The 24,088-nt window shown below is 33.3% G+C and overlaps 2 protein-coding genes and 1 long non-coding RNA gene across 4 annotated transcripts; 2 read left to right on the top strand and 1 right to left on the bottom strand.

Moving 5' to 3' along the window:
* The first annotated feature begins 402 nt into the window (after positions 1–402).
* LOC131947950 (heparan-alpha-glucosaminide N-acetyltransferase) lies at positions 403–12,374 on the top strand. Of its 2 annotated transcripts, none has more exons than XM_059309359.1 (17): positions 403–571; positions 5,302–5,474; positions 5,753–5,883; positions 6,211–6,338; positions 6,488–6,557; positions 6,745–6,799; positions 7,027–7,133; positions 8,703–8,810; positions 9,432–9,586; positions 9,885–9,997; positions 10,240–10,361; positions 10,516–10,642; positions 10,771–10,857; positions 11,004–11,078; positions 11,332–11,402; positions 11,538–11,650; positions 11,804–12,374. In XM_059309359.1, exons 1-17 carry the CDS (start codon positions 559–561, stop codon positions 11,977–11,979), a joined length of 1,824 nt encoding a protein of 607 aa, XP_059165342.1. In that variant the 5' UTR covers positions 403–558; the 3' UTR covers positions 11,980–12,374. The 2 variants fall into 2 exon arrangements, with proteins under 2 accessions (XP_059165342.1, XP_059165341.1); XM_059309358.1 differs by lacking the exon at positions 8,703–8,810 and adding an exon at positions 7,546–7,653.
* Positions 12,345–22,546, bottom strand: LOC131947951 (trans-Golgi network integral membrane protein TGN38). The gene is made up of 4 exons (XM_059309360.1): positions 22,450–22,546; positions 16,805–17,347; positions 15,711–16,627; positions 12,345–14,720 (listed from the first exon to the last, which is right to left on the bottom strand). Exons 2-4 carry the CDS (start codon positions 17,307–17,309, stop codon positions 14,574–14,576), a joined length of 1,569 nt encoding a protein of 522 aa, XP_059165343.1. The 5' UTR covers positions 17,310–17,347; positions 22,450–22,546; the 3' UTR covers positions 12,345–14,573.
* On the top strand, positions 19,316–20,604 carry LOC131947952 (uncharacterized). Its single transcript, XR_009387944.1, has 2 exons — positions 19,316–20,338; positions 20,470–20,604. It is a non-coding gene; the product is annotated as an uncharacterized LOC131947952 (long non-coding RNA).
* Positions 22,547–24,088: the final 1,542 nt, after the last annotated feature.

The following is a 24,088-nucleotide window of genomic DNA, read 5'->3' as shown; positions in this document are numbered from 1 at the left end:
TATGAAATCCGAATGTTTTGTAATATAGCTTTTTAAAAATAAAAGAATGCTGACTCATTAACAGAGTTCTAACTTATATTGACAAGGGGTGTTGATATTATGAGCATAATACTGACCGTTGTTTATTGTCATGGTGGGGGGGGAGGGGTAAAGAACAAGTATTATTGCTGATGTTATTTATGTTTTCAAACTCACTACAGCATCTCCGCTGCTAGAAAACAATTTAAAATATTAAAAACATATATTAAAAATCGTTATCACAGATGAGAAGTTATTTCAATGTAAATAAACTTCGACAATACTACGCTAACATCTTAAAGCGAGACCCACCGCGGCAAATTGGACGGCACAGAGGTGTGTTTATAATTATATCTATCACATGACAGGAATGGTACTATTTTTAGACCAGTTGACTGCTGTGCATCAAGAATCAAGGCTGCCGAGCGAAGGATACGTTTTAGTTAGATGTTCAGTTTCAGTTAGACAGAGTGGTAAACTTAAAACTTAAGGACTGATGCTACTGCTAGTCTAGTCTAACAGTCAGCAGCATCAGGGAAAATGCTTAAGATAGGTATGAATTGTACATAGATCTAGATGACTAATAATAATGTCATGATATATAATATATATATAATATAATATATAGTCTAGCTTGCTAGAGTAGAGAGATTCTAATCTAGATCTATTAAAAAGTGCCAAAGTGGCGAACTGAAAGCAGAAAAATTCTGAAAAACATTGTTTATTTTCTGTTTGTTAGGCAGTGTTGTTAATAAAGACTGTTAACTGTTATGCATGAATGAATATAAGATTGGTTAATGTACGACTGAATGTATGAGTCTCCCTCCAGTTTTATTGAGTTTAGCTTGAAACATGCATAACAACAATAAATGTATTAAATGACAATAACACACAGTCAAATTATATTTCGCTGACTGTTCCAGTGTCGAAGCGGGCTGATATTACTGCATTTTGCATTTAGTCATAATAATAATTAATACTAATAGTTTCGCTGTCTGTCTGTCTATCTGACAAGAACGCTCTGTCTGACAAGAACGCTCTGTCTGACAAGAACGCTCTAGAGAAAACACAAGCAATTTAAAAACATGCATAGTATTTCGAAAAACGAAGTATGACGTCGACACATTTAGCACAGAGTAGAAAATAATCTCAAGGCGGAAAGTGCACACAGTAATATAATGACGTCATTGATTATCGCGTAAACATTGAATAAAAAGGAAATGTTGTCTAATCTAAATGGTTTGCGTGAAGAGTTTCTTGCATACAATTCTTCGGGTAGGGGCGAAGCCCCACCCCCCGCGTAAGAACGTTTGAGCCCCCCCCCCCCCCCTCCCCAACTCAAAAGAAATTTCTTCATCGATACTCTATAATAAAATTACCGCCTAATTAATGTGTCTAATCTAAAAAGTGGTTTTCTTGCAATTTCTTTAATGCAATTCTTCGGGTAGTGGCTAAGCGCGACACCAGTGTTTCTTTCAGACTTTTTCCTCCCCGGAGAGGGGTGGGGGTAATTGAAATTTTCGGGGGCGGGGGTAGAATGTTCGGGGAGGGGGGCGGACTCTGGAAAAAGTATATAATTATATTTCGTTGAATGGGACGGTAGACATGTTTTTTTTGGGAGTGGGGGGTGGGGGTGGGGGGTGGGGGGGGGGGGGGGGGTGGGGGTGGGGGGTGGGGGTGGTGTGTGTGGGGGGGGGTGGGGTGGGGTGGTTTCCTCATCGATACTCTATAATAAAATTACCGCCTAATTAATGTGTCTAATCTAAAATGTGGTTTTCTCGCAATTTCTTTAATGCAATTCTTCGCGTAGTGGCTAAGCGCAACACCAGTGTTTCTTTCAGACTTTTTCCTCCCCGGAGAGGGGTGGGGGGTACTTGAAATTTTCGGGGGCGGGGGTAGAATTTTCGGGGAGGGGGCGGACACTGGAAAAAGTATATAATTATATTTCGTTGAATGGGACGGTAGACATGTTTTTTTTGGGGTGGGGGTGGGGGGGTGGGGCTGGGGGTGGGGTGGGTGGGGTTGGGGGTTGGGGGTAGGTGTGTGTGGGGGATGGGTTGGTTTTAGTTTAGAGAAAAGAGACAGCACTATCAACCTAGCGCCCGGTGTATCCTTCCTCAACGGGCCATTTTTCTCGTCTATAATAATAGTTTCGCTGTCTGTCTATCTGACAAGAACGCTCTGTCTGACAAGAACGCTCTGTCTGACAAGAACGCTCTAGAGAAAACACAAGCAAAATAAAAACATGCACAGTAATTCGAAAAACGAAATATGACGTCGACACATTTAGCATAGAGTAGAACATAATCTCAAACCAGAGAGTGCACACACTCATATGACGTCATTGATTCTCGCGTAAACATTGAAAACAAGGAAATTTGGTCTAATCTAAATGGTTTGCGTGAAGAGTTTCTTGCATATAATTCTTCGGGTAGGGGCGAAGCCCCACCCCCCGCGTAAGAACGTCTGAGCCCCCCCCCCTCCCCAACTCAAAAGAAATTTCTTCATCGATACTCTATAATAAAATTACCGCCTAATTAATGTGTCTAATCTAAAAAGTGGTTTTCTCGCAATTTCTTTTGTGCAATTCTTCGGGTAGTGGCTAAGCGCGACACCAGTGTTTCTTCAGACTTTTTCCTCCCCGGAGAGGGGTGGGGGTAATTGAAATTTTCGGGGGCGGGGGTCGAATTTTCGGGGAGGGGGGCGGACACTGGAAAAAGTATATAATTATATTTCGTTGAATGGGACGGTAGACATGCTTTTTTGGGGGTGGGGGTGGGGGGTGGGGGTGGTTTGTGTGTGGGGGGGGGGGGGTGGTTTCCTCATCGATACTCTATAATAAAATTACCGCCTAATTAATGTGTCTAATCTAAAAAGTGGTTTTCTTGCAATTTCTTTAATGCAATTCTTCGGGTAGTGGCTAAGCGCGACACCAGTGTTTCTTCAGACTTTTTCCTCCCCAGAGAGGGGTGGGGGTAATTGAAATTTTCGGGGGCGGGGGTCGAATTTTCGGGGAGGGGGGCGGACACTGGAAAAAGTATATAATTATATTTCGTTGAATGGGACGGTAGACATGTTTTTTTGGGAGTGGGGGGTGGGGGTGGGGGGTGGGGGTGGTTTGTGTGTGGGGGGGGGGGGGGTGGGGTGGTTTCCTCATCGATACTCTATAATAAAATTACCACCTAATTAATGTGTCTAATCTAAAAAGTGGTATTCGCAATTTCTTTAATGCAATTCTTCGCGTAGTGGCTAAGCGCAACACCAGTGTTTCTTTCAGACTTTTTCCTCCCCGGAGAGGGGTGGGGGTACTTGAAATTTTCGGGGGCGGGGGTAGAATTTTCGGGGAGGGGGCGGACACTGGAAAAAGTATATAATTATATTTCGTTGAATGGGACGGTAGACATGTTTTTTTGGGGGGGGGGTGGGGGTGGGTGGGTGGGTCTGGGGTGGGGCTGGGGGTGGGGTGGGTGGGGTTGGGGGTAGGTGTGTGTGGGGGATGGGTTGGTTTTAGTTTAGAGAAAAGAGACAGCACTATCAACCTAGCGCCCGGTGTATCCTTCCTCAACGGGCCATTTTTCTCGTAATAATAATAATAATAATATGATAATAATGATAGTCATCATTGATTATAATTAAATATATGTAGGCCCTAATATTCTAATCTAATAGTGTTCTGTAGTATTTAGTAGTATTATTACTATTTTAATACTGTGATTGTTAAATTATAGTATAATTAAAAAATTACAGTGCATTAAAAAGTAAGTGACTAATTTATTACTAGATAACTAGATTCTACAATCTGCCCACCACTATATTTTTGCTATTAACTATTAGCCCTTACCTATCGCTTGGGAATGGTACTAACTGAAAATTAGGATTAGAATTGCTGCTGTAGATTATAAAAATACCCTTTCTTAACTAAAGTTTAAAAAAAAATTAACACCAGTCTTTTATAAGACAGCAAGAAAATGTGCATTCTAATACAGACACATTTGACAAAAGCTTGTTAGCATAAATAAATTTAACGAGCCACCCTGCAGCGTAGCATTGGCTGCTATTTAGTTGTTATATTTTCAACTTTTCAGTTACTCATAATTTGTGAATTCGACACTACCCTCCCTCCCTCCACCCCCCCGCCCCCCCCCCCTCCCCCCCAAGCCCCTGTGAAAGCAGTTGTCCGTGACGACAGTTTACAGACGATAATGAAAAGATCAAGCAGAGCTTATCTCCCCTTAGTTTTAAATTGTTTAAAAAGTAAATTATCTGCCCCTAAAAGCCGTCACTAATTCGACCCGGCTCTACGATTGTAAACATTCTGTGTAAACCAGACAGGTGTGGGTGATAGTGTTATGGTCTGTTGCCCAGCCTGGAGGGAGTGGGGAGGAGGGTTAGATGGTTGGCTTGCGTGAAGGTGGTGTCCACATAGAGAATTATATATTACGAGCCGACCCGCTGCGTATCATACGCCGCTATTTAGTTGTTTTTTTTCTACTTTTCAGTAATTTATAATTTGTGAATTCGACAGTACCAATGCTGCCACTGAAAATATTTGCTTAAAAACACTAACCCCCCCCCCCCCCCCCCCCCCACGTGAAAGCAGCCTTCTCTTAGTTACCTCCTCTAAGTTTAAAATCGTTTCAAACTAAATTATCTGCCCCTAATAGCCGTCACTAAACCCGTCTCTATGATTGTAAAATGTAAACAGCGTGACCACAGCTCACCAGACAATGTAGGGGTGGGGTGGGGGTGGTAGTGATAGTGATAGTGATAGAGAGAAAGAGAGGGGACTGCATGGAGGCGCTTGCAGCTTGTTTTCTAACGGCTCCCAGAAGAGAATTATATATATAGATATATAGATATTTATAATGTGTTTCTGATCTATCTCCATATGTTCTACTCATTTTCACTCCATTGTTTGTATAATTAATAAAAAGCTGTTACCTATGTTTACATTCCACCCATCAGATTTAATTCAAAAATTAAAGTTTATATAGAGAGATAATTTTAGCTGCAGTTTATCAATCAAATAAACTTTAGCCCAAATGATACAACAATGTCTAATTTATTATTAAAAAAGTTAAAAATATATCTTTGAAAATAGATTTGTAATTAATTATATTACATCTATTTTCTAATGTAAGTTAATTTGACTTTATAATCTGTTTGTAAAATGGTTAACTCATGTTAATCATTTCTTAATCATATGTTCTCAAATTTATTTTGTTTTTGTCAGTTTGAATGTCTATGCTGGAACAAACCACTTATACCAAACAAATTGTACAGTTTTTTTCCAGATTTGCATCCTGCTAGCTGCTGCAGAAGTTTCCATGATTCCTTTTCTCTGTGATCCCAAGATTCCAGATGAGGTTATTGATACTGCTGAGATCACTATTTACAATGATGAAGGTCTTAAAAGGCCTGTTGTTGTATACCTTCAATCAGAGCAATGTTATAAGGTAAATGTGCATTATACTGTCAGTTTTTTTTAAAAATGGCACCATGAAGATTTATGTTTGATTCTTTTAAACTTGATCATCTATATTATGATAATGATAGGAAGCTGTTATTAACTTGTATTGATTTTGTATGGCATTTTAAGGGAAAACTACGTAACTCATTCCTGTGCTTTAGAAACTTATCTTTACCATTCATTTTAGTTGTTAGAATATTGAAAAAAATGTTAGTCTTAAAGCAGCTAAATTCTAATGGCATTTTTTTTAAAAATTCTTTTTAGTGTGATTTATTGCCCTACAAATCTTTGTTGAAAAATTGCACAATTAGAGTGGACACTAGATGGCCAATGAGAATAGAAATTCGTGTTATTAATGAGTCTGGTGAAACACTCACAGCCTCACCCAACTGCAGGTATTTAAGTAAATGTCATGTCAATATATTTTAACTTTTAAACATGAAATAATCAAGTTAGTTAATGGCAAAGTTATGTTGAATTTCACCACCCAGCTACTTAAGTAAATTTCATGTAAATATGTTTTTACTTTTAACATATAAAAACAAAGTTAGCTAATGACAAAATTACAATGAATTTCACAAAATGCTCCAAGATCTTATTGCTAGCCAGTAATATTTAATTACATTGAAAACCAAACTAAAAATCTTTCACAAATTTTATTATAAAAACTTGTTGTTAAAACTTAACCAAATCTTTTATCACTTGTACAACTACATTTTCAGTGAACGTGAGTTGTCTATGCATTATGTCCAAGGAGGAAAATACTCCATTTATATACAGACAGATGATGATCCAGATGTTATACGCTGTGTTCAAGCAGTTGAGAGAGAAGCCTCTGACACAAACATCCGTAAGATCTCTTAAATTTAGGATTCTTTTTAGAGAAATATTGCTTTTTAAAAATTATTTAAATTGTTGGCCAAAATGTTCATATTAAGATTATTGTGGCAATGGGAACTTTGACATTATGTATTACACTTTTTTTATTGTATTCAACAGCAATTTATGTGGCTATAGGAATTGGGTGCTGTCTTGCTTTAGCATGGATATTTGTCAAATATTTGTATAGGTAAATTTTAGCCTATTATCATACAGTTCATTTATTATCAATAGTACAAAAATAAACCTATATTATTCACTCTTGTAAACAATTTGTTAGCTTTTGATTTGTGTTGATTCTAGTCTGACAGTTTCAAGAAAATTGTAGCTCAGTTGTTGACTTAGTCATATAAAACTTTTTAAAAATATGCTTACAGGAAAGGCTATGTACATCGTGTTATATGCTTCTGGAGTACAGAGAGCATGATGTCTGTAAGTTTACTTATTAATAAATGTTTATTTTCAATCAATCCATCGATCTTCTCTTAACACTAGGGGTAATTGGGGTACCACAGTTGATTAGCTCATAATTTTCTGCCACGTGTCTCAGCCCTCTGCTGCTCTGAGTAGTTCTGAAGCATGTGACATGCCCAGGTGCATTTTAAGAAACTTAATTTAAAACAAAAATCAGTCTAAGAATAGCATTTTGTTTTAATTAGGATTTAGGCACCCCAACAAATATCAGTCAGACAGATGATCCATCTGCAGCCAAGCCAGACAAAGCACCAGTCAGAGAGAGGTTAAAGTCCTTGGATACATTCAGAGGGTACTAAATCCTTTTACAATATTCAATTTCCTGCCGCAATTTTAGTAATATGAATCTTCAAAATTACTTCAATTAAATGAAATTAAAAGTAACTAAATTCCTTGAAAAGTTTCTAATTGATATGACTTCATTTTTTTCCCTTGGCTTAATAAAAAATAAGCTTTTTTTTCTCTGACTTAGTTACATGTTTGACTTTCTATTCAACATTTTCAATCACCTAACAAGATGATCCTAAGTTTAAATATACAATGTTGTGTATGTTACCTTGGCTAGTTGCATTATATTCCAATGTGCCTATTAATGACTTTAAATTACAAGTGGAATTATAGGTCCTCACACCTATTTTAAATTTTGGTCAATTCCTTTAAATACATAAAACACATAATGGTCAAATTTATTTTTTCAATAACAGAATTTCTATAGTAATCATGATATTTGTCAACTATGGAGGTGGAAAATATTGGTTTTTCAAGCATTCGAAATGGAATGGGCTAACAGTTGCGGATTTAGTTTTTCCTTGGTGAGCTGTGCACAATAAGTAGAGTTGGCTAGCATGCATCTGCTTGTCTTCTATAGACTTTGTACTTTTTTTATTCAACTAATCTGTTTCAACTAATCTGTTTTGGTTGAGGTTGTTGTGGTTTCATTTCTTTTTATTTTAACAACTGACCTATAATATAGTAAGCCTTCAATTTTAATTCTAACCAGAGCCTTTATGTTTTAGAATTCTTATTTAGTTCTATTATGCAGGGTGACTAATTTTTTAAATTTATTTTATATGTAAGCAATATTCAATATGTGCAAAAAAATTAAGATTAATAATCAAACTTTAGTATCTAAGAATACTTGGTATTCAAATTAAAACATAAGAGTTTATATTACAAAGTGCTTAGTTTTATTAAAATACACTCATGTATAATATGATTTTTATTTTTCATGTTGAATTCAAATTTTAAAGCATGCTATAATTTATAATTAGATGCTTCAATGTTTTCTGCATAATTCATGTTGTGTTATCTTTGTTGTGTTCAATGTTAGTCATCTTCAACTGAGTGTAGCATTGCAGAAAAAAAAACCTCACTGATATTTTTGTTCTGACCTCTCAGTAACGTTGCCGTCTAAACAATTGAAATTATTACTTTTCTAGCATGGTCAACTGTTTACTTCAGCATGGTCAACTGCTTATTTCTGTATGAATCTACTCATATTTTCACATCTATAGGAAACCAGAGTACATAAAATGTATTCACTATCCAAACAGTGTTCCCTCTAAATTGTCCTTGTATAAGAGTTTAGAACACTGCACACAGAAAATACACATTGCACATAAGTTTTTTCCCTTATAGGGAATGTTGTATCCAACAACAAAAAAATACAACTCTGATGCCCTGGTTTGCATGATTTACTTCAAAGAAAAGGCACAATACTTCTCTTACAAAGAATAGTTAAACATGATTATAAATTTTTGTTTTCACATGGGCTCATCATGCAAGATACTTCCAAAGGTATTCTTTTTAGGAGGAGTGTTAACAACATTGCTACATGTTTGTGTGTCATTTCTTGTTGCAGAATAGCCATTGGCATCATGATTTTTGTCAATTATGGGGGAGGTAACTACTGGTTCTTTGCTCATTCAATCTGGAATGGAGTTACAGTTGCTGATTTAGCTTTTCCATGGTATGCATTTCACCCAAAAACTGAAAAATTTAAGCCATTGGTTTGAATGAGTAAACAAAATGCATTATTTTTTATCCATAGCATTTGTTTTTTTTTTTTGCTTTGTTTATTAATAATATGCATGGCTCCACTATAAATGTTAATGACCTTGCTGCTTTATAAAAGGAAATTTTTTATTAAGAGGAGGTTGTGTTAAAGTTATTTTTAAGCTAGCTTAAACCATTAATTGCTTTTTAAAATATGTGTTTATAGCATTCATTATAGGTTACTTTAATTCCTCCCCATCATTTAATTCAGTTGCAGTTTTATAATGCTTCTAGAAATTTTTTGTCTTTAACTTATTTTTGTTATGTCTTTATTTTAAATGGTACTTTTTTTAGACCAATTTTTTTGCAGTTACCTAACATTGAATCTGTTTTACTAAAACACTTAGAGGGGTCACTGTTTTTGTAATTGATATAATAATTAGAAAGTGGCATTCTGTGTAACAGTAACATAAAACTTATTAATCAAATGAGTTTTTTTTTTAAATTTCACTTAGCACATGACTGAACTATTAAAAAAGCTGTTTAATCACAGTAACTATATATTTAATTTAGACATTTATTCCACACAATTTAGGTTTGTATTCATTATGGGAACAGCTTTAGCTTTTAGTTTTCAAAGTCAGCTGCGAAGAAACACTCCCAAATGGAAGATTTTTATGCGAATTCTTAAACGTTCAGCAACACTATTTCTACTGGGATTGTTGATCAATTCCTTTGGTGTAGGCTCTGGTAAGTTATTTAGCTTCAGAGATTCATATGAATTTACTTACATTACTCTGCTGATATTTTTTTTAAATATTGTTTTTAAATAATAATCATGTGTTTTCCTTAAGTTTAAAATAGTCTTCGTTTATATACTTGGTTATATGGAATTTTGAAATAACTTATACAGCTACCTTATGAGGATATAAAAGATGAAATACATTACTTTGTTAAAAGACTAATGTTTATAATACTCTAATAATAATTTTGGCATCGAGAATCAAACTAGCATGTTTTTACTCCAAGTTTTCAACTTATTTTGCAGGGGTAGATTTTACAAGTTTCCGTATACCCGGTGTATTACAAAGGTTTGCTGGAACATATCTTATCTCAGCTTCTTTGTTTCTGTACCTTGGACCAGCAAATGTTTCTAACCAAGTGAGTGGTTGTTAAAATTAATGCATGGTTAGTGTAAATAATATGATAATCTAATTCAATCTAATCAAACAGACTGTTCAGATTCAGTCAAAAATAAAATATCTCATGTTTTTAAATTTTTAACATTTTAACCAACTCGTACAAATAGCATTATGATTTCAGTATGCTCAACCAACTCATACAAGTAACATTACAATTTCAGCATTCTCAACCAACTCATACATGTAGCTTTATGATTTCAGTATTCTCGCCTATCTTGTCTTCGGGATATAACTGCCTACTGGCTGGAGTGGCTATTTTATCTGGCATTTATAGCTCTTCACTCAGCTCTTACATTTACAATGCCAGTACCAGGTTGTCCAACGTAAGCTCATTTCTATTAAAATATCTTTTATTTTAAATGTTATTGGAATAGCTTTCAAAAGCTGTACTTCATTATTTTCAATTATATATTTTTGTGTTTTTCACTTATATATCATAGCATCATTACTAAACCTTATTTGAAATATTTGTGCTAGTGGGTATTTGGGCCCAGGTGGTCTAGAGCAAGAAGGCCACTATTTTAACTGTACTGGTGGTGCAGCCGGCTACATAGATCGCAAGTTTTTTGGGGACTCACATATCTATCAGAGCCCAACATCAAAGGTGGGTTCATTTTCCCATTACTTTATTATTACAAAGTGTGCTGTGGTGACAGAAAGTATGTATATTTTGTTCTAATTATGTTTAAGTCCTAAAATGTTTTGAGCATAATGTTAGCTGTTCTATTTCAGGAGATTTACAAAAGTACAGCCCCATATGATCCAGAGGGTTTGCTTGGAACTCTCAACTCTTGTGTTCTTTGCTTTTTGGGCTTGCAGGCTAGTATTTAGTGCTTAAATTATGTTTACTTATTATAAGATACATGTTTTATTTTATAATGGTTATACATAGTTTTGACATAGTGACCAGTGAAACCATTTTAATACGTACAGCTTTTAAAATTATCACTTTTTTTGTGGTGCAGGCAGGTAAAATTTTGTTTGTCTACAATGACTGGGTCCAACGTTGTCGAAGATTTTTTGCCTGGGCAGTATTTTTGGTATGTTAAATATTACTTTTTAAATAATGTATCCTGGTTAGTTGTAAAGCTAAAAGTAATTTTTGTTAAAAAAACAATGCTGCCTGCTTTTATCAGTATAAATCACCAATCATTCAGTTTTTATAAATTTTAAAACTGGAGTTTTATTTGCTGTAGGTAAACAACTTTTTTCAAAATGAAAATAAAACTATGCATTTTTAAATATTGCTGAGTAATTAAAATTTGTGTCATTGAAATTTAAAATCTTTGTCAGATTTGTCTTGGTACTCTGCTGTGTAAAGGTTCATTGAATGAAGGATGGATTCCCATCAACAAAAACTTATGGTGACTTTTTTTTTTCTTGCTATTCTCCATTAATTCACATTGCAAAGAAACTAATGTTGCACTTGTTTTTATTGCTAGAACAGCTTAAAATCTTATTAGTTTGCTAGTGTAGTAAATAAACACTTTACATTTCAGGTCTCTGTCATTTGTGTTCATACTCGCTGGGATGGCATTTTTTCTGCTCATGTTATGCTATATCTTGATCGATGTCTACAAAATATGGAGTGGAGCACCATTTTTTTATGCAGGTAAAATGTATTTCTCAATTGGATTTGAACCTGTTGTAGTTATTATACTTTCTTTTAATTTCCCTTTAAGTAATGAACTTTGGTTATTTTTTAGCATTAGATTTATGATTAATATTCAAATGAATCGAATATTTATTTATTTGTCTTCCAAAGGTATGAATTCAATAGCCCTGTACTGTGGACATGAATTTTTCTCTGGAAGAGCACCAGTTTTTTTTCAAGTACCACAAACACATGCATCACTGCTGGCGCTAAATATATGGGGAACTACCTTCTGGGTCTTTGTTTCCATTTATTTTTATTACAAGGATATTTTTATTTCAGTTTGAGTGTGATTTTTTTTAAATATTAGCTATTTATTACAAAATTAATGACCTTTTGGAACATAACAAATGCTGTCATTAGTAGTATTTAAAATTTTCTTTTTTAGTTAAATTGTTTTTGCTTTTTCTTTTCTGACAGCATGATATAATAAGAACATGCATATTAACATTTCACTTTTTTAAATTCTCTCAGCCCTAAGTTGATTTAGTAGTTGATTAAGCTTACATTTCTAACCTCTTCTCTTCACCACAATGTTACCGAGTGAAACAAGCAAAGATAATGTTTATGTTGTAATATATATTATTTGTTGATAAATTATTAGATGCTTTATATTAAATGTAGAATTTCAGACATTGTAAAATTAAAAAAAAAAAATTTCATATTTTTAATTAGCTGTTTTGGGTATGCAAACAATAGTTTGGTGACTATTTTTCATTCAAAAATTGATGTTTACATTTCAAAGCATATAAATTGATAGTATATTTTAATCAACTTTTCCTGTTTTGTTGTTTACTTTAAAACTGTTTATTTGAAAGAGTTCATCATCATCTCAAGTACTTTCAAGTGTCCAACAAATTTTAATGCAATTTTAAATCAAAACCCTGATGAAGTATAAAAGTGTCATTTTTATTGAGAGAAAAACTTTTACAAAATTAAACCCACATTTTGATACATGGACAATGAATATTCAGAAAGTGTTCAAATTTAAAAAGCAAGCATCAATAGATTTTGAACAGCCATCAATTTGTATCAAGCAATGTAATGTTCAGAAAATACTGTTAACAGAAAAGGTAGGCATTTCTTTTAATAAAATTCACTTAAAGCACAATTTCAACAGCTATCTACATTTTTACAATCCAATGATACAAAATATGAGTCCTGGAAAGTAGAAAATACTAATCAAACAAACCATTCAGTAAATGTGATATGGAAAATTGTAAAATTCACAGGTACCACATCAGGTATTTATTATCTCAAACATTCCCCACAATTTTCTGCTGACTGAAAAATACTTTTAACTATAAAGGACAATCAATCAACCTATTTGTAAGACTAACTACATCTTCAATTATAACCACCCATATTGGGTAACTAGCAATTTTAGTTGTTTTTTTTTAATTATCATTTATTAAAAACAGAAATAGTGCATAGAATAATATAAAAGCAACATAATTTTAATGCCATTACTAAAATTTGCCAGCATGAATCACAGCTAGTAAACTAAATTAAGTGATGTATTATATTTATGTGTATTTAGTACTTGAAAAAAAAGTTAGTAATCTGATATTTGATCAGAAAGCTTGTTGTTAAATAAAATAAAAACAAATGTTTACTGAAAAACAAGTGTTTACTTAATTGTTAAAATATATTTTAAAACAAATGCAATGAAGCATGAGTCATGAAGCGACAATGGCATAACCAGGAATTCATAGGGTTTTCTCCCCCTCCCCACCACTGGTAGGTATGATCACAACTTTCAAATGAATATGTACATTCCCATTACTGAGAATATTAAAAAAAAAGATATGGAGCGTGTTAATTGTATCTACATTTCACCTGCATACAGAAATTACTTATCAACCATACTATGTGCATACTAAAATTCTTGTACATGACAAAATCTAATATTGCTATTTCACATCACTCGGCAAAATCAGATTTACTGAATAAATGTCTCTCTTTAACTTGTTCAACAGTACTCAATGAAACAAAATAGCCACAGACTTACAACACCTCGCAACAAATTTTATCAAAGCTAAGTCCAGCGGAGTTGTTTTAGTCTTATTCAGAGATGATCAAGTGGTATTGGCTGATTTCATAGGCTTTACTAAAAAAGAAAACTTTTTCTTTACTGATGGATGTGCTCCTTAGTAGCATTCATTAAAGTGACATAATTGCAAACAGGAATACAACACATTCACTGCTTAAGATTTATTTAATCACAGAATTGTATAATCAATCATGAACAATTATGACAACTGCAAGCTTCTTTCTCACCATTTTTAATAAACTACCATATATACATTAATTTAGGGTACAAGTTAATGGCAGTTGCAACTTTTGTAAAATACAGAATAATCCATATGACTGGGATTTGACGTAAAAAAAAATCTTTCAAAAGAACTCTTTAATTAAAAAACTTTAAAATATAAATGAAATATGTAATTTCCACTTAAATTTTGAGGTTATAAAATAATTCCAGTACTTTAGAGATTCACTATGCATTTTATAACATCATTTTTTTTGTTTATGATATTATACTAAAGACTTATTTGCATGTTTAACCAGTGTAATATGGAATGCATTGCTTATGGTTTTTATATAAATTTAATACAGTGAAAAAATCCCACAAAACTTTAACCTAAATAAATATTCACCAGTATATACAGTTGAGTACCTTTTATATTGGATTTATATTTTAAAAACAGTAATTAAATTAAAGAAACATATTTCCTCTATTCATTTAAAAGTTTTCCTACATAAAATGGAATTATTTTAACCAATCAAAATTTTAAAAATCAAATAGACAATGAATTTTTGTATAAGTAGTCTTATTGAAGACAATTTGTGGCTAAAATTACACAAAAAAATTACTTGATCAGTAAACAAAATGCTTCACAGTTGCTGTTTTTTCCAAAGAAGGTAGGACCTCTTCCACATTACTCTTCAGTTCTGTGTATTTGACACCTTTAGACCGCTGACGACCTCTACTGCCACCTCGACCCTCTATAATAAAGGCCATGATCTGTAAAAATGAAATTTTTTAATCAGCATAGAAACAGCTTTACATCAATGGAATGGAAAATATATCAAGAGCAGTAGTAAACATGGTACACCTCTTTTTCATCTTTAGACATCTTTTTGTTTCAACATTTCAAAGATAATTTTAACTTGCATGAAAATGTTCAACATAGTGTTGTTCTATAAGAATAAGGTAATAATAGTCCAATGTACATTTGTGTATCCCTAAATATTTTTAAATAGAATCGGTAATCACATAGAAGAACGTGCCTGTGTGTGCAATAAAGTACCATTTTCTGCCTGTGTGTGCCTAACAACAGAGACAAGTAGGTCAAGAACCCAATAATTGATGATAAAATCTTATACTTTTGCAAACCTGTATTGTTTTCTTAGTCTTTTAAAGGAACAGGCTGCGTTAGTGCGTTATACTAGTTGGGTTTGACCATTATTGTTGACATGGATGAAAGGTTGTTTTTTTTTTAATTTGCCATAAAAAAATTTAAAAAAAAAACTTAAGCCTGATATTAATTCAGAAATTTAAAGTCATTAGAATCAATGTTATAGAAGTTGCAAATCCAGAGAACATGAAAATATTTTTTTGAGTCTAAGGCTACATTTCTATTTATTTCATCAAGTCTAAGTTATAACCTAAGATGCACTAAGATGCACCATTTTGAGACTACTCACTGCCACCTACATTAGAGCTAAATTATTTTCATCATTTCATTATTTACAAAGATCAAGTTGTATTTAAACTGCACTAAAGGGATAGAATTTAGGGCGTTAAATTAATTTTTCCCAGCACTTGGATGTATAATTACAAATTAGGTGCTGCTATAAAAGTTTTAAAATAAATAATACATAAAGAACAGTAATGCATTTGTTGTTATATTTACTACTACTTAAGACACTTCAACTAAACTCAACTACTATGTTTAAATTTAAATAAATATAAATGCTCAGAGAAATATTTATGTTATAACTTCTGACTCACCTTTTGTTTATTATGGTAAACAATATATCCAGAGACACAGATGATGACAGCAGTTAAGAAGTAAGCTAAGAAATGTCCTGATCCAGATTCTTCTTCTTCTATGTTACTAGCTTTATTATCATCTGTTATTTTGTTTACTTTAGCTTTTATTGAAACTTTATCATCATCTTTATTTTCTCCTTCAACTTCATTAATTCCCATTCCATCATCCTTACTGTTTTCATTTTCTCTTGGCAAATCGGTAGAAGAAAAGAGATCATTTTCATCAGTGGGTTCTGCTGTTTCTGCTGGATTCTCATTTTTATTTTCATGAGACTTATCACTTAATGAAGATGGTTCTGTTTTCCCTAAACTTTTGTTCCCCTCAACTTTACTGCCTTCAGGTTCAACACCATTCGATGAAGGTGATCCGGGCTTCTCTTCATTTTTGTTCTGTTTCTTATCCCCTTCCAATACAACATAACTGGGTGAGGGTTCCACTGTTTTTTCATTGTTTTGTTTTTGAACCTCACTTTTATCAGATGGCTTGGAAGTGGTTTTGGTTTTGTCTGGATCTATTTCTCCGGCATCTGGCTTAGGTGTAGTTGTTACATCATCAGAGTAGCCTGGAGTTGTTTTATCTGGCACTGGGTCACCTTTCTTACCATCCCCAACATCTATTTTGGTTGTAGTAATTTCTTCCTTTATGTCTGAGTCTAATGGGACATCATCTGTGCCACTGGATGATTGAGGAGTTTTATTCACAGCACCTGAATTATTGGAGGGTTTAGCTGCTTCTGATGGTGTCTTAGCAGTTGTTACTTCATTGGAGGTTAAATCTGCTTCAGTCTTTGAATCGACTGGTGCAGCAGTTTTTTCACTTTCACTTGCAGGTAAAGGAGGTGCACTCTCTGTAGTCTTCTTTTGTAAAACCTTCTCTGGATTTGATCATATAAAAGAATGTTATTAAAAAAATATTTTTTTTAAATTTAGCAATAGTCGCATAAAGCATTTTAACACAAAGCATCAAGTATGATCAATATCTAGCTCTTGCTTTTTCATTCGCTTTTTACAACAGAATTACTTGAGCAATTAAAAAATAAAATTCTATTTACCTGGTTCTGGAAGGTGACAATGTTCTTCACCCAAGAAAATACATACAGCAGCAGCCAATGCCCTACAAATAGGCTTCAGTTCAATATGAGTGTTACTTAAACATAGCTTTTGGCAGACATCAGTATTAATGTTCTGTGAACTATTAGGTTTTGATGCAAGCGCAAAAGATGTGCAAATACGATTGTCTGTAGAATTGTTCTTACTGAAGGGTGATTTGTTAATGGATTCATGAGTAAGAAGCATTTTCCTCGTCGAATCACTAGCACACATACTAAGAGATGTGCTGTAAAAAAAATAACAAAGTGGGTATGCCTCAGACATATTGGTTAAAATCTTGCAAGGTTGAAGAACTGACTCTGCTGAGGAGTAAACTGAAGGCTCTGGAAAGCTACAATTAAAGCTAGTCCACTTTTTAACAACTGTGTCAAATGAAACAAATGAGCCAGCTACATAGCTGAAAACTAGAAACACAGCAATAAACAGAGCTCCTTGTGCAGTCTTCATTTTCTTCCTGTTAATTTTTCAGCAGAAATTCACTCGCCCTGAAATGAGTAAACATATGTTATTTTTAAACAATAAAAAATGTATCAAATATTTAAAATGAATTAAATCATAATAAAATAAATTATAATTAATAGGGAGGAGGGTGTAAACTTTGTTAGTCTCTTTAAATCACATCATTATTTAATGTGAAATATCTAAGAAATATAAGATCACCCATTTTGTGCCAGAAAACTTGTGCCATTATTTTTACTAGAAAAAGACCTTTTTATAAAGGTAACTCATTACATGTGAACACCCAATTAAATTTCGGGATTCCAATCACAATTTAACTATATAATATATATATATATATATATATATCTAAAAAGCTAGAGTATTTTTTATAAATATTTTATTCCCCTTTGGAGAAAAAAAGTCAGCAAACTAATAGAGTAAAATTCAATATTTAGCTTGGTGACCTTGTTATAAAGCAAAAGAAGTGTGATGTTTCTGTGCAGAACTGTTATAATAGAGTACACTAGGAGTCTAGTTTTGTTTATCTAGGTGGAATGTTATGTTTGTGCTTCAAGTGATAGTGAATGTGGAAGACTGGGTCAAGGTTAAAAGTTCAATTTTCAACTGTGGAAGAAGAAGTTCATGTTGTATGAGAAATTGTAGTCTATTAACTGTGAACTTCTGAAGGCATTATAATCATATATTCAAGGCAATACTAGTGAAGCTGGCCACCTGTCCTTAAAAGTGTCATTGTTACGATTTTGTTCTTTATCAAATAAATAATTTTGTACTATGTAAAATAAAAACATTTAGTTCTTGATAATTATATATAATACAAGCGGCAAGGTAGTGTGCCATTCCATACTTCTTTCCTTCAGTCATGGTTACAGTAGCTTTTTTGGTATGCTTTTGTGAAGTGCGCATTTCATGCGTGAGGGGGTAATGGGTGCACCCTGGGTGTCAGCGCCCAGGGAAACATGTTGTTCTGCGGCAGTTCAAGTTAGTTACACGACAGGAAAGAGGGAAATCTGGGCAGACATCCATAAGATCACTGCGCGAACACTAGGTACCGAGTATGAGTATGAGCTAGTTATTAAATACACATTTTTTTTTTTACAGTGACATACCTTACAAGATCGATTATTTATTAATTACAGATAATTTAAATAAAATTAATTTTGAGACAAGAAACTGAAACAAAAGCTTGAATAACTTGTATTTCAATGATCGGTTGGACACATTTTCAAACATTGAGCATGATCTAAAAACAGAGACCAGGATTACCCGATTATTTCGTCTTAGCAATTGAATATTGACATGTTTCAACCCCAAAAAGGTAGACGTAGGTAGAAAAATTTCTGGTAACCAGTAGTAAAAGCTATTTCCAATTTCTCAAAAACGCATATGGCAGGAAACAGATTGGTACCGCAAAATGCATATTCGGTCTTCGCCGTTCATAAACTTTCTAACCAGACATCGTTCGGGGATTTTGTTTATACTGATAAATAGAGCAAGGTTTTTACAAGCTTCGTTAGCAACATTTTTGTGGAATTCGTTTTTTATGACATTTTGTGCCGCGGCGAAGGATGCGAAGTATGCAAATCTAGACGGAATGGATCTACTTGGAAAGTACGTGTACTGCACTAATGAGGTAAGAAATAATATTTTGTAAAAATAACTATTATTTTTTTATGGATTTTTCATTAGAAATGATTGCTGTAAATTATGAAAGTAAAAAAAAGTATATTTGAATGCGTTTTTTACTTTAATTTGAACAAAATGACTGCCGAAAATTACGACACATCGGCGTCGCTGAAAGCGGGAATTTCAGTTAATTTTTTACGGATATAAAATTGTATTTTTTTACTCCGAAGCATGTATTTAAATAACAGTTAAGTTAAATCTATTTAATTCTGTAAAATATAATTATTATTTTGCCGTAGATACTTTTTTTTATATTTTTAATGATTTTCTGTCGCGGAAAATCGGTATTCGCACCATCATCATGCACGCACACGTAGTAAAACTAGACTTATCTTTAAAACACGAGAATCTTGAGTACACTGCGAATAACAAAGTTTTTAAATTTTAGTTTACTTTTGACTTTAAGCCATTTGTTTTAAATCGAAATTAATTGATAATGTAATTATTTCAAAGTAAAAATTTTCCGTCGCAAATTGGCTTCTAACCTTCGCCACTGAACCAGCCTACGCACGACATTCGCGCGAGTCTGTTTCTTCGCAATAGTCTGTATAGTGTCGAGGGCTAATTCTAAAAAGAATCGAGTCCTTACTAATCTAATGTTTATTAAAATTAGGTACAATTGTTGGAACGCATGAGAAATAACAAATTAATATTTCTTTAAATCTATAGCCAAAAGAAAGTAGAACTTTAAAACTCTGTAAATTATGAATCGAGTGACGGCTGTCGTGAAAACGGGAGCCATTTTACTCTTTTTTTTTAGGGTGACCTACTTTTATTATATAATTTTAAAATTCATCGATTTGATAAGCAGCTGAGTAGCTGACTACGCATGCGATATGGCTGGCACGTTTTGGGATAGGGATCGAGTACACCATAGAATTTTTTTTCTTAGAACTAAGCGTATTTTTTTTTAAAATCAAAAGATACTTACATATCAGTTGTTGATTTCAATTTCATTATAGATCTAATCACTAACTTCAGTTTTTAAAAGTGATTTTGCTTCTAGAACTAGCGTATTTTCAAAATTACGTAGATTCTAAATCTAGATCTATTCACTTACTATTTGACAACCGTGTCAGTAAAATGAGGTCACCGCTTCCAGATTCTTAGGTTTTAATTATGTTTGTCATTTTGATCTATTATAAGTAGCATTAAAACAACTGCATCTATTATCAACATTGTTTTTATATGCCAGTTCTAATTATACATTCTGTTCATTACCAATTCTAATGAAATCGTATCAGGCCCTAACACCCTGTTCACCTACACTGACACTAGATCTACACTTGAATGACGCCACAGACAGTCGTAACTTTAAATTAATGTTCAAAGTACTAAACAATTATAATTAGCCATGTAAATGCTGCAACTATATTAAAAATTGGCTTATAGACATATTTTATTAATTATGTTTTTTATATAGACCTTCTATATTTAACTCTGTTATTTTTTTCTTCCCCAGAGTGTTTCTAAAAGCCAGAATTTTAAAGGGGAGGGCGGTCGTTTTTTTTCTCAAGAATAATTATAGAAATAAGCTATAAACTGGTATATTTTGTAAAGTTTGACATAATTACAAATAAATGTATGCCTAAGTGACATTTCTGTGTAATTATATCGTTAATTTTGTGAATTTCGTACAATTTTTGGACCTCACTACATTTAGATGTAAAAAAAAATCTCAGTTGAGTGAGTGTGGTTAATCTACATTTTGAACGTGATGTAAATGTCTAGTGCTATTAATTTTTATATTTTTGAATTCCTCGATTGTTAAGCAACAAAATTGATATATAATATGTCAATATTTGTTACTTTGAAAATTGGCGAAAATCGACCCTAAAAGTAGATGCTTGAGGGTTGAATCTGTTTCCTGCCATATGAATTTACAAAGTACTAACATTCCGCACTATTATACACGCATTGTTTGCTGCTCACTTGGTGCACAATTCTTTTTTCTACTAGATTCTATTTTATTTTAAAAAGTGAGTAATTAAAAATTGATTAAAATTCATGTCTATATTGAGAGATGTCATCCCCCATTGTGATATATAAGAATATTCAAGAAAGTTTAGGGGAGATCACGCCCGGTTTCTTTTTAGATTGCAATCCGATTGAGGATTGCTTTCACATATGCACAGCAAATCAAGAAATAATGTATAGATCTAGGAGTACTGTAAGAATAAGACTATGGGCCTAGCTAGGTAATATTAGAATAAGGCTACTAAAGTATAAAAAGTATTATTATTATTATATATTAGTTAGTGTAGCCTATTTATAGAATTTAATTTGAAATATTGGTGTGATAGGCCTAATGTGTAATGATTAATGATACAACCTACACTGTACATAGGCATTTTGTTGAAAATTTCAAAATGATTTTTTTTTAAAAAGTGTCAATAATTCTATTTTTAGGAATGACATAAAAAGTCATAAATCTAGCCAAATCATTGGATTCTTGGGCTGCACACTTTTTCCCGCACTTCGTTTTCACCAAAAGAGATTATAATAAAATCGCATTATTGAGGGGTGATCATTTTCACCAAGCTCATCTCATAAAGACCATAAATTATTACCAGTGTGTAAAATTAATGCTTTCAAGTTTTAAATAGACATAGTCTGGTTTAAAAAGGGAGCGGTACTTTACAGTTACTTGATTTGAAAGACAAGAAGAAAATAAAGCTAGTTTCACTAAGGCGCTGCTTGCGAGACAAACAAAGAAATTAGGTCAAAAGTACTCCTGACAATTCTTAAATAACATACTTAAATAGAAACGGATAGTTCCGATTTCTAAAATTGACGATGGCACTTCATAATCATTAGTTTTATCCCTCTACCGCGTAGTCAGGCGTAGTGAAAGCGAAACTGGTTGCCAGTGAGAGGCCACGAAAACAACAAACCCGGAAGCTGTGAATCGAACTGCCTACTGTACAGTAGTACACTAGTGTCTAGTCCTAGTACCAAAGTAAGTATTTGTATTAGTAATTAGTATAAGAGTTAAGTCCAGTACAGTAGTAGACTTGACTAGGGTCTAGGTAGGTGTTAAGTGTTAGTACTTGTAGTGATGGTAGTGGTAGGCCTACTTCAATACAGTTACACTGTCACTAGTGTCAGTGGTGACTGATACTACTTATATAGTATAACTATATACTATACTCTTTATAGTGAAAACACGAAAAGTATTAAATATGTAGATCTAGATCTGTGTCATAAGTCATGAGTGGCTGTCACTGTTAGTTTCACTGACTGGAAAGAGAAGTTTTAGTTTAGAAAAGTTTAAAAAAAAAATAACTTGGAAAATGAAAACAAAAATCTACGCTCCTTTACAACAATTTTCAATTCACGTCGTAAATTTACGATATTATAATAATATTAGTTAGCCTCAGACATTATGCCTATTTAAATAACACATTATTATTAAAATTATATTATTTTGAGATCTACGTACTCTTTATTGAATTATTCTCTTGCCACTCCTGTTCAACTACTATGGCTACGTCTACGTAATGATCTTTTCGTTGTTAACAACTGTTGTCTATACACCGAAATGTTAAGAAAAATGCTAAATTGATTTGAGAATAATATAGATCTATCTAGATCTAGATCTAATCTAGATCTAAATATAATTTAGACAGACCTAAAACATTTTATAAAAATAATTTTTCCACCTCAAATTGAAATAAACTCTCTCTTCTAACTAGATTTATCTCTTGTAGCCTAATAGGCTCCCGTCATTAGGACTCCCGACAATAAGTCTCCCGACGAAACGGTCTCATATAAAATTTATCTTCATTATATGCTTAGGTTATCAAAACAAAAACGGCGTTTGTCCTGTAAACATCATTTATAAAATACATTCAACTTATGTGTTGGCTTTTAAGCAACAGATCTTCACTGAGACTAATACAACATATTTTTTTGTAATGAGTGGCACTTAACTGAAGACCTCATTTGTTTATGAATTGTTGTAGCTCAAGAAGAAGTTTTTTTTTTCATTCAGGCATTTAAAAGAAGTTATGGTGATATTGGAGGTAAAACTGCGTATTGTTGGGGGCTGGACAAAATGGTCATGATGTATTTGTCGTTAACCCATTCGTCGCGAGTCAGTATGTCGGGAACAAATATGTCTGGAGCCTATTTGTCTGAAGCCTATTGCCGGAGCCAAAATGTCGTGAGCCCATTTTGTCGAGAGCCAATATGCCGTGAGCCTATTTGTCGGGGCCCTTTTGTCATGGACCGTTTTGACGGTGTACCGTAATGACGGTGTTACCAACCTAGACGTTCAAGCTAGAATCAGCAAGAAAAAGATATGGTACTCAGACAGCCAAGAACAGGATCCAGGGCTTGCTGCATAAACTGTTTTTTTTTTTAAGGCGTACTTTTTTTGGCAACGTGTGTTATCGGTCCTATGCTTCTCATGAGCGAAATGGGATAAAACAAACAAGAAAAAATATTTTAGAATATAATTCGTTCGTGGTAGATGTTATAAAACCAGCTAATTTCCAACCCTTAGTATAATGCATGACTGTATCATATATATTATACAAGCAGTGGCCTCACATTTTGGAATATTTAGGGCGTAAGAAGTTTCACCTTATAAAATCCATTCCTTCACACCAACAAATGTATACCAACATCACAAAATGGATAGAACGGTCAACTATTATTATAGATGCATCACAAATATGTCGATATATTGTTTGTGCATGTTTAAATATAAAACATTAGGAAAAAAGGCACCATAAAAGCGTGCATTACTAAACGGATGTAGGCTACATGTAAACATTTGCAGCAGCCATTATATTGAAATAAGAAAGAAAACAAAACAGAAATATTTCTCTTGGTAAGCGATCGTACACATAATCAGCGTTTCTTTCAGACATTCTTCTTCGAGGAAGTGCTGAAACATGAAACTTTAGGGGGTGTGGGAGGCCGGACAATATTTCCGTGGGGCGGAGCACTAGTTGAAGTATATATTTTGTATAAGGGGGGGGTGGTGGAGGCAGCTGCCTAAAAGAAACTGCACATAATTCACATATTATATTGCATGAATGACTATTATATTATCTAAAATAGGCGAAGGGGGC

This window comes from Physella acuta, unplaced genomic scaffold (genome assembly GCF_028476545.2).
Source record: "Physella acuta isolate Inbredline_101_S28 unplaced genomic scaffold, ASM2847654v3 ptg000617l, whole genome shotgun sequence".
Classification (NCBI taxonomy): domain Eukaryota; kingdom Metazoa; phylum Mollusca; class Gastropoda; family Physidae; genus Physella; species Physella acuta.
Note: the sequence above shows the minus strand (reverse complement) of the source record. Positions and strands in the feature narration are given on the sequence as shown.